This window comes from Myotis nattereri (assembly GCF_964212035.1).
Source record: "Myotis nattereri genome assembly, chromosome: 2".
NCBI classification, from domain to species: Eukaryota; Metazoa; Chordata; class Mammalia; order Chiroptera; family Vespertilionidae; genus Myotis; species Myotis nattereri.
Genome location: NC_138076.1, coordinates 163,532,874 through 163,543,757, shown reverse-complemented (window position 1 = coordinate 163,543,757; position 10,884 = coordinate 163,532,874). Strand labels below are relative to the sequence as shown.

At 57.6% G+C, this 10,884-nt stretch overlaps 1 protein-coding gene across 1 annotated transcript; it reads right to left on the bottom strand.

The window, feature by feature from the left end:
- Positions 1-4,072: 4,072 nt before the first annotated feature.
- On the bottom strand, positions 4,073-10,551 carry SP7 (Sp7 transcription factor; the record flags this gene model as incomplete). Its single annotated transcript, XM_081085221.1, has 3 exons — positions 10,531-10,551; positions 5,788-5,933; positions 4,073-5,347 (listed from the first exon to the last, which is right to left on the bottom strand). The coding sequence occupies exons 2-3, from the start codon at positions 5,809-5,811 to the stop codon at positions 4,073-4,075; spliced, it is 1,299 nt and encodes a 432-aa protein (XP_080941347.1). The 5' UTR covers positions 5,812-5,933; positions 10,531-10,551.
- Between the last annotated feature and the right edge of the window lie 333 nt (positions 10,552-10,884).

Genomic DNA, 10,884 nt, shown 5'->3' with positions numbered 1-10,884 from the left:
AGTCACAGTCCTCACTCACAAGAACTGCTCATCTCACTCTAGCCGGTTTGGCTCAGTGGATGCAGTGAACCTTCCTAATGCCGAGACCCTTTAATACAGTTCCTCATGTTGTGGTGACCCCCAACCATAAAATTATTTTCATTGCTACTTCATAACTGTAATTTTTTCTACTGTTATGAATCATCATGTAAATATCTGATATGCAGGATGTATTTTAATTGTTCGCGACCCACAGGTTGAGAACCGCTGGAGAGCTTTGGCTTGCGAACTGAAGGGTCCCAGGTTCAATTCCAGTCAAGGACACATGCCCGGGTTGTGGGTTGGATCCCCAGTGGGGGGCATGCAGGGGGCAGCAGCGGATAGGTGATTCTCTTTCATCATTGATGTTTCTATCTCTCCCTCTCCTTCTTTGAAATCAATAAAAAATATATATTTAAAAAGAAAAACAAAACACTGCTCATTTTATGGGAGGCTCTAGTGCGCATTATAGTTTAGCATGCTTAGCTTCTGTGTCTGCTGCTCCTTTCTACCAAGAGTTATTCCCAGGTCAGAAAACAAGGACTCTAGAATGTTAATGGCCATAGGACTCGTCTGAGGATCTTGCTAAAATGCAGATTGAGTGGACCTCTGAAGCTAAATTTCCAAAAAAGCTCCCAGGTGATACTGCACAGAACCACTTTGCTAGATCCGCTCCCTGTAGCCTGGGAAGTCACAGAAGGCTTCAAGAGCATAATGTAAAAACCCTTTGGGGACCTAGTTGGGAAAGCTCTCCTTGGGCAGGGGAAGCAGGACAGGCTTGGAGGTAGGAGCCTGTGACTCTGACAAATGAGTGGAAAGCGCTGAGAACCCACCGCAAAGATTTTGTTTTGCCTCAGGAGTGGCACCATCCAACCCAAAGATACCCCCAAGAAATGACTATGGCCTCGGCCTGCAACTCCCACCTCCCTTGGAGGAAGCCTGATTTCCACCAACAGGTTGCGTTGTCATTATTGGGTGGGTGCTTGCCTCTCAACCCGTGATGGGCACTGGCAGGAGGAACTGTGCTTTGTGCGTTCACCTCCCGCCGCCGCCTTCCCCATACTCCTTATTTGATGTTGGTAGAACGGTTTTCACGACTTGCAGATTCGAGGGAGACGGAAGCCCAGGCCGCGCGCGCTCCCCGCGAACCTCACCAGGGGGCGCGACGGCCCCGGCGACACAGCGCCTGTGACCCACCGCCCCGGGCGCAGGGAGCGCTTAGCGGGAGGTCTCCGCCAACCCCGGCGACCCGGGCGGGGAACCGAGGCAGCGCCCGAGACTTCTGACAGGGGCCCCCCACTTGGGGAGGCATCGCGGGAGCCCGGGTGCTTGGAGCCCGGCCCGCCGCCCCTTCCCGGCGACCCGGCCCGGGCCGGTAACCAGGCGCACATGGCCCGCCCAGCCCTGTTTGTCCTGGCGGCGCGCCGCCGCTGTTTGAGGCGGTTTTTATCTCCCAGAAACCAGCAAAACCCCAAGCGGAGTCTAGGGAAGATGAAAGGGGCCGAGGGGCTGGGGAGGGGAGGACCGCGGGGCTGCGGCGGGCCGGAGCTGGCACCGGGCAGGCGGAGGCCGGGGGGCGAGCGGGCCAGGCCCTGGGGGGTCTCGGAGCGGGCGGGGCGGGAGGCCGGGGTCCACTCCAGGTCCCCGCTCGGGGGCGGCTTCCAGCGTCCCCCGCCCCCGCCCCCGCCCCGGCCCGGCCCCCGAGATGTCGGAACGCGGATTTCTTCAAAGCGTCTTTGAAGCCGCGCTGGAGGGCAGGAGATTTCGCACCTGGCGGAGGGCGGCCGAGTGGGGAGGGGGCTCGCACCCCGAGACCGCCCGGCTCGCCGCCTCGGACACGCCGCCCCCGGCCCCCCTCCTCCTCCCGCCCCCTCTGGCGCCGCCACGCGGCTCCCGAGCCCGCGAGAGGGACCGTGGGCTGGGGCGCCCTCGCAGTCGGGCCCGGGGGCGCGGCCCGGGGCCCCCCTAGTCCAGCAGGGGAGCCCTAGGGGGTGAGGCCGCACAAAGCCCTATTGTGGCCGGGGGATGGCCGCCACAGAGTGGCTTTTGTTCCTCCGCTAACTCCGCGGCGGGCACGGCTGATTGCGGCCGGGACAGGGCGGGTGGCGTGCCAGGCCGGGGCGCCCGCGGGAGCCGCCCCCCGGTAGGTCTGGGGCCGGTGTGGGTCCGGGTCCCTCGCCGGGCCTGCAGGCCTCATGGCTGCCGAGTCCGAGAAAGAGCCGAGGAAGACGCCGCTCCGCCCTCCCACCCCGGGAGAGCTCTCCGCGGCCCCGGCCCCCGCCGGAGAATGTGCAAACCGCTCCAGAGAGCGCCCAGGAGGAGCCCCCGACTGGCCAGGGAGGAATCCTGTGGCTCACCCTTCTCCCTTCCAGCTCCCCTTTCCTCACCAGGACAAAGTTTAAAATCGAACTTTTATTTATTAAATTAAAAAAGAAGAAGAAAAGACTCCATGAGGGCATGATCCCTTCCCTTCCATTGTATTACCCTCTCCCCAAGCTCCAGCGGCTTTAGCCCTTGAACTGGGGGCTTTGAGGGAGCAGGAGATAGAAAAGGAGGATCCGAAGTCACAGGAAAGGTATTCGAAGGCACGAAGCGGCTTTAAAGTCACTGGAGGTGGGAGCCTCGAAAGTCCCAGGTTGGGGGCCTCTGTACGCACCCAAATCAGCTTAGGGACCTACTAGTACGTCCTCCTAGCTCTGTAACTTCTTTTCCATGGCCTCTAGGCACCAGCCTTGTTCCCAGTGCCTTGCACAGAGTAGGCACTCAATAAATACTTGATTTATTGTCATCTGATCCCAGGGAAGCCTTCCCCACCCATTCTTCAGGAGAGGCGCCTCCAGACCAATGTCCTCCTGTTAGGTGGGCTTCTCCAGTGAGCCTGTCTAAAATGGCAGCTGTAAATTCTCCATAACCATGGCAACAAGGGATTAGCCTGATGGGGTCATGGGGTCAGGGAGGAGAAGTGGAAGAACTGGTTCTGGGTTTGAGGAAGCTGGGGTAATTCCAGTCCCCCCCTCCCCCCTCCATAGGACTTGAAGTTTCACAGCTTCTGGCTGGGGGTGGGAATATGAGGGAGTCCCTAATTGAGAGATACTCCATCACTCTTTAATTGATCAAGCTAACCAACCCTATTAGCAGATTCCACTAAAAGAGGAACCCCTTTAACTGAGACCCTGATGATAGAAATTCTATTAACAAGATCTCTACTAACACTTCTATACAGAGATGCATTTGGCTAAAATTTCCATAGCAGAAATGGACCTCCACCCCCCCTCCCCAGCTCACTCTACCTGACCTGTCATCATAACTTAGATAAATAGAATTATTATTATTATTAGTATTCCTTTCTCTTGGAACATAGGGGTTAAATATACAGGCCTGGGGGCAGCCTCCCTGACCCTGGGGACACCCCATCTTTGGGATTAGATCCCCACTGGCCTGCCCCCCTTTTGGTACCCTGCTCCCTGCCAGGTCACTAACCCCAATCCCCCTAACTCTGGTCCCTAATGAAGAGGCCACCAGGGGGCAATAAATTATCATCATCATCGTTATCATCATTGTGTTTGTAAAAAGGAAGAATGCTCTGGAGCACCGGCAGCAGTGGAGTAAGAACTTGGGGAGCTTGGAGCCTGGAAGCAAAGGGATAGTGGTAAATAAGCTTGGGAAGCAGAAAGGATGGATGTCAAGGAGTTAATAACATAGAAAAATAAAGTGTTGGGAGTCCACATGGAAGGAAAGTGAATTGGTGTGGTAAGAGCAGAAGAGAGAGAAGCTGTGAGCAAGGGCAAGAGAAGAGTTTAGGAAGCCAGAGTACAGAAATCAGGCACAAGGTGAGGGCCTAAGATGAGAGTTTATGGGATGGGCGTATGGCAAAGGGAAGAGGGGAGCTGAGGAGGCATGCAGGGAGGTACCCAGGCTCAGAATAGCCAGGGGAGAGATGGAGAGCACCCGAAAGGGCAGCATGCATGGGGCAAAGGAGTGAGGGGCAAGCAGTGGTCCACGGAGCCAGGAGAGGCTGGCAAGCAGCCCTGGGACTGGAGACCCTCCACCCAGCTCAGATCTCCAGCAGGTTGCTCTGCTCCGGGCTGCCTTCAGGGGCTTTTTCTGGGGGTGCCGGAGAAGCTGAAGGTCGGGGTGTCTGGTTGGCCTCCTCTTCCCCCACGCTGCGGCCCTCCCCCAGCTCCTTGGAGCCGCTGGGTGGGGGCCCTGGGCCTGGCTCGCCGTGGGTGCGTTGGTGTTTGCTCAGGTGGTCACTCCGGGTAAAGCGCTTGGAGCAGAGCAGGCAGGTGAACTTTTTCTCCCGGGTGTGAGTGCGCACGTGGCGCTCCAGCTCGTCCGAACGGGTGAACCTCTTGCCACAGAAGAGCCAGTTGCAGACGAAGGGCCTCTCGCCCGTGTGCCAGCGTAAGTGCGCCTTCAGGTGCGAGGCTTTGCCGTACACCTTGCCACAGCCCGGGATGTGGCAGCTGTGGATGGGCTTCTTCCGCAGCCCAGCTGCTGCCGCCCCCAGGCGCTCTATCTCCTGGCAGTTAGGGCAGTCACAGGAGGAGCGCCCTGCTCCACTGCCCCCATAGCCACCACTGCCCCCTGTGCCTGTGCCACGAGGGGCTTTGGCTCCACCACTCCCCTCCAGCTGCCCACTGTTGCCCACTGCCTTGGATTTATAGACATCTTGGGGTAAGACATGCTGAGGCCCTGGTTGCAGAAGGTGAGGAGCTGGGTAGGGGGCTGGATTAAGGGGGGCAAAGTCGGCTGGGTAGGTGGGTAGCTGGGGGTTCAAGGGAGGCTGGGCAGGGCCTGTGGGCAGTGTCCCTTGCAGCCCATCACCCTGGCCCTGCCCTCCTCCTAGCCAGTTGCCCCCAGGGTGCATGTCCCACCAAGGTGTAGGAGCATTGCCAGGGCCTGGTGAGATGCCTGCATGGATGCCTGCCTTGTACCAGGAGCCATAGGGGTGTGCCATGTCCAGAGACGTGTAGACACTAGGCAGGCAGTCAGAAGAAGTGTGTCCCTTGGGCACTAGAAGCCCAGGATCCTGGGTGCCCGTGGGCCCAGGGAAAGAGTGAGAAAAGGGAGGGTAGTCATTGGCATAGCCCGAGGTGGGTGCTGGAGGACTGCCTGCAGGTGAGAGGAGCCCATTGGTGCCTGAAAAGGGGGCTGGGTAGGCATCCCCCATGGTTTTCGGAGCGGAGAGGTCACTGCCCACAGAGTACGGTTTCTTTGTGCCTGCTTTGCCCAGTGTTGTTGAGTCCCGCAGAGGGCTGGAGCCACCAAACTTGCTGCACGCCGCCGTCAGCATGGCCAGGGGACTGGAGCCATAGTGAGCTTCCTCCTGGGGAGACATGGAAGCACTGCTTAGGGGAGCGGAGGAGAATGCAGAGAGATGGTAAACTCTAGGGTTTCAACCTCGACACAAGGAGAAGAGAACAGAGGGGTCAGGGAGGGATTGGAGGGAATGGGGAAGTAGAGGTGAGAGGCGGGGCCAGCGAGGACTGGGCCCAGGACAGCTCAGGCGGCTTAACACCCAGCTAAGGAGGCGAGAAGCGGGGTTCACTGTGATGAAGCTGGGGGTAGGCAAAGGCCTCAGAGAAACAGGAGATGCCTCTTAAAGAGCCTGGAGAAGAGCTGCCACACCTGGATGAGGTAAGAATTAGGGATCCTGATCCCTGGGAGTGGTCTGGAGCAGAGGCCATAGTCAGGGACTTGGGGAGGAAAGATGAGGCTCAAAGAGCAGCCTGGGAAGGGGGAAAAATATTAGGGGACTGTAGTGACCCCCATTCCAGATTTTCCCAGCATTTCCCCGTATTTCACTTCCTGTCTCCACTTCAGCTCCTGACTAAGGCAGTGGCCCAGGCCGGTCTCCCCAAGGCCTTGTCCTCATGTCCCTGGTAAGGAATCTCTTGGCAGGGACCCTGAGCCTTGGGAGCAAGAGGAAGCGATGGCTGAGACACTGAGACATTGAGAGGGAACAGGGCTGCCGCCAAGCCAAGACTGTGGCTGAGGCAAGAATGTCTTTCAAGCGGGCAGTGGGCACCTCCTGCTTCGTGGAGCCAGCTGGTACCCCTTTTGTGGGGTGGAAGAGCTTGAAGTCCGCATGCCCCTCCGGGGTAAGAAATTGGGGTGGCTGTGATACAGGCTCCCAGCCACACTCCTCCATGCCTCAGTGTCCCCGAACACCTAGCCCACAGCCCAAGTAGCTGGTCTCTCTTCACCCTTCGGCACAGTGAGTGAGGAAAGCTATGCAGATGTGGGGCATGCGGGTCTTCTAGAACGCCTTAACGCCCATCCTGCTGTTGCTACCAGACTAGTCCTCCCTCAGGAGCCTGGCACTCCTCCCTGGGACAGCCTGGGAGGAGGTGCCCTCCAGAATTCCTGGCTGGCATAGATAGGCATCCATTACTGAGCATCCCACCGCCCCAAAAAAAGATGTCCTCAAAGGCTGACCCTGGACAGTTCCCTGACTGGGATCCTCAAAAGCCAATGTACTTGGTGGTGCCTTCAGTAAAGCTGAAAAGGAACCCAGGCGCCCAGGGTTCCCAGACCTGCCTGCCAGCATGTGTGTGTGTGACACCAATCCTCAAGGCAGGGCTAGGCAGGGTCTTGGGGTTGCAGTGAAGGGCGTGTGCAGTCAACACTCCTGCACTGCTCCCCAAGTGCAAACCTGATGCTCCCCCTGCCCAACTACCCCATGGACATGGACTCCCAAATCTGAGGCACCAAAACCTTCCTCAGATCTGGCCCCGATGAAAGCCCTGGTGCTTCCCAGCCAGGGTTCCCCTGGAGCCTCTGATGCCCCAAGAAGAGGGTGGGCTGAGGCGGGGTAGCAGCTGGGGCAGGAGCAGGGTCCCAGCAGAAAGGGAGCGAGAAACATGGAGTAGGAAGGGGAGAGGCAGAGACGCAGAGACGCAGAGATGCGGGAGCCCAGCACCGGGCACAGGGCGAGGAACTGGTGTAAAAGCCCCCAGAGGTGGGGGAAGGGAAACAGGGGAAACTGGCTTTGGGGCAGAACCGGCAGGGACCCAAAAGAGCAGAAAGGTGGAAAGACAAAAGGGAGGGAGCTAGAGGAAACCAGTATAAACAAAGAGGTGATGGAAAGAGACTGGGCTAGGAAGGCAAAGGAAAACAGAAAGGAAAAGGAGGAAGAGAAAAGGGAGGAGGAGGGGAGGGAAGAAAGCAGATTTCCTACCTAAGAAAACCACCGCGGTGCTGGGCCCCAAAACACCCCCAGACCAGGCCGCTTCTCCCGCCTTCTCCCCCTGACCGCCCCCTCCCCCTCTGCCCAGCCCGGGCCGGCTCCAGTTGGTTTCCCTGCGGTCGGTTTATTTTTAAAAACGCCGACGCCGTCCCCCGCCCGGCCCTCACACTGTGGCCACAGGGGCCTCAGCCAAGCCCAGGGACCCCACCCAGCTGTGGGGAGGGGAGGAGGGGTGAAAGAAGGCAAGCAGCCCCAGGCCAACAAGAGACCCCGGCCCTGGAGGCGAGAAAAGGGGAGTGAGACGTCAGGCCCGCTCAGGCTGTTCTAGGGGCCAGGAGCTGGGCCCCTGGCTGTTTAACCATAGACTCGGTTTCCTTCTCTGGCTGCTTGCGCTCTCCTGAGAAGTGGGGAGACGGTCCTGGAGAGGGGTTCTAAATATGAGCCCTCATACCTACTCAAACGCATGACCTTTTCGGGCCCAGGAGTCTTACCTTCCAATTGTTTTTCCGCCTCCCTTCTCCCACCCGCTATTCCTTAAACAACAACCCCGAGCCGACTCCAAGTTTGGAGGGGGACCTCTGAAGGAGGAACAAGAGGAGCTGTCCCAGCTCTCAGCCAGATGTGCGGCTGGGGAGGTGTTCACAGCGCCAGGCTGTCCTCCCACCGGATTATTCGCTCACTGTGCATCTGGGGACTGACTGGCCATAGGCTCTGAGCGCCCAAGGTCCCAGTTGTCCACTTTCTCAACCTCCTCCCAAGCTATTAGCTCTCCCGACTTCCAGTTCTCCACCTCCACCTGGCCCTGCCCGCCCTGTCCCCCTCCTCCCTGTGTTCCTGCATCTCACTCAGGCCAGGTGAGCTTCCCAGCAAGCAGCCACTGCTTCCCTGTCTGAACCCCAAGTTCTTCCCACTGTCAAAGATCCCACCCAGCCCTAACCGGTTTGGTTCCGTGGATAGAGCGTCGGCCTGCGGACTGAGAGGTCCCAGGTTCAGTTCCGGTCAAGAGCATGTGCCTTGGTTGCCGGCACATTCCCAATTGGGGGTGTGCAGGAGGCAGCTGATGGATGTTTCTAACTCTCTATCCTTCTCTCTTCCTCTGTGTAAAAAATCAGTAAAATATATTTTAAAGCCCTAGCTGGTTTGGCTCAGTGGATAGAGCGTCAGCCTGTGGACTGAGGGGTCCCAGGTTCGATTCTGGTCAGGGGCATATACCTTGGTTGTGGGCACATCCCCAGTGGGGAGTGTGCAGGAGGCAGCTGATCGATGTTTCTCTCTCATCCGATGTTTCTGACTCTCTATCCCTCTCCCTTCCTCTCTGTAAAAAATCAATATAATATATTTAATATATATATATATATATATATATATATATATATATATATTTTAAAAAAAAGATCCCACCCATACCAGGCTGAGGGCTTCCTGGTGGTGGTGGCTGCAGAGAAGGGGAAGGAAAGTTGAGGGCCCAGGTGCCCCCAAATTGGTAAAAGACACAGAGGGACTGGAATGCCTTTATGTTGGAACATCTCCAGCTCACAGGGAGTGAGGGACATGGAAACCCAGTTTTCATGGCACATTCCTCTTGCCAAGTGCTATCCCAGTCTGTTGTCTTTCCAGCAGGCCTTTGGGTCCCTTTCCCCCAGGCACCAGTGCCACGCTGGCAACTCTGGTGTGACGCCCACACCCACTGACACTGCCCCTGTCTTGGGTGGACCCAGGATTTCCAGGCACCTTAGTCCTCCTGCTTCCTCAAGACCAACCGGTGTTTCAGTGATGGCTCAATATAGAGCCTAGTGGAGAGATGACAGGGAGAGCAGTTTGCTCTCATTGCAACACTTGGGCTCCTGACTGGGTACAGAGCACTGACAGGGACATGGCGTCCACCCCATTAGCTTGTATGTCATTCCCTCAAATTCAGTCACAAACTCTCTCTCAGCCTTACACATACACCATTCCCCACCTGGACTCACAAATATGTCCCAGCTCACACACACACACACACACACACACACACACACACACCTGTGCTCTCTAAAAGCCAGCCAGGCATGCAGTCACTGCTTTACATTCTAACACTTACACTCAGGCCAATAAACACAGGCATTAAGACTCCGGTGCCATCTCACACACGCCTGCAGGCTGAATGAGTTGGCTTCCTGTTTGGCCCATCACCCCTGGGATCTGAGCTAGGGCACAGGAGACAGCCATGGGGGCTTCTGAGGTGCCCAAGGATATGGAAGATTCAAGGCCACGTAAGGAGGTCGGCTTTAAGGGAGGGCTCTCTGGCTACAAATTCCTGTGGTGGGACCCAGACAGCAGGTCAGAGATGGTGACTGAGAAACAGAGTCAGAGGCCGAGAAGCGGAGAAAACTCCGGACGTTATAAAACAGGCTCTGGATTGCTGAGTCCCCCTTTCCAACTATGTGCCATGATTCCCTCAGGAGCCCTGGTAGAATCAGTGATTTCTCAAGACCCCTAAATCCTGACCCCACTGGTACCCTAGTTCCCTCCATGCCCAGTGCCAGAGGAAAGAGATGCTGGGGTCCCAGCCTGGAGGGGAAGTGGCCCAGTCCGCCCTGGAGCCTCCCACTCCCAAAATAGAGCTGAGTTTGTCTTTGGCTGAAAGCTAAATATTTGTGAGCCGGGCAGGCGGCCTCAGACCCTGGCCCTCCTCCTTGGTTCCTCTCAGGCCTGGGCCCAGTTCCTCTGGTCAGCCCCCGCTCAGGCACTGGAGCACAGGGCTGCCCTTCTCCCTGTTCTCATAGCCCACCTCCTCTCCTATCCACACCAGCCCAGGGGCCCAGCCCCTTCCCACCTACAGACCAGACAAGACACTGCTCAGGCTGAGTTCCAGGAGACAGGACCCCCAAGGACCTGAACCCAATTGTCACTCTGTGCCCGCTCAACCAGTCCCATCACCTTCTCTTTCTCCCCCTGTGTGCTACCAGCTTACCTATCTCCCACCCTTCTTTCCCCACCCGCCCCCTCCACTAGCTCCTTTCACCATCCCCTTTGCATTCCTCAGAGTTGGTGTGCTTGGTTGACCTTAGGGGTCCTGCCTTCTTTTTGCCTAATCTCCTCTCCTCTTCCTCAGACTGCTCTCTGACCCCTGATCCTGATCTCCCTCCCTCCCTGTCCTTTCTCCTGCCTCCTTCTCCCCCTCCTCTAACCCCACTCCTCTCTCCTCATCAGAGGGACCCTTGAGAGTGACAAGTACCACAGCAACTGTCTGAGTGAGTTGGGAGGTGGGGGGAGGGCGGGGAGGGAGTAGGACCATTGAGATTGTGGCTGGTGTCCTGGGAGGGAGAGGGGGCAGTTACCTCAAGCAGGGAGGACGCCATCCTGAGGCTGGGGAACGGGTCCCAAGGAGCCAGGCAGATGGAGAGAGCCGAGCCGGAGAAAGAAGGAGAGGGAGAGGGAGGGAGAATGGGAGAATGGGAGAGAAGAGATCTAAAGTTAGAAGGGACTGGGGGGGTGGGAGTGGGGGGGCTGCTCTCTGTCTGTAGGGATCCACCCTCTAATTACAGCTTTCCCAGAGGAGAAGGCTCCGGATCCAATGAGCAGGGCGAGAGAGGGAGGCAGAGGGTCCAAATTTCCTGCTCCATTTGCTGAGCTCCCCAAAGAAGGGATCTGGGCAGGAGAGGAGAAAGGGCTCCCCGGGAAGGGGTGGAAGC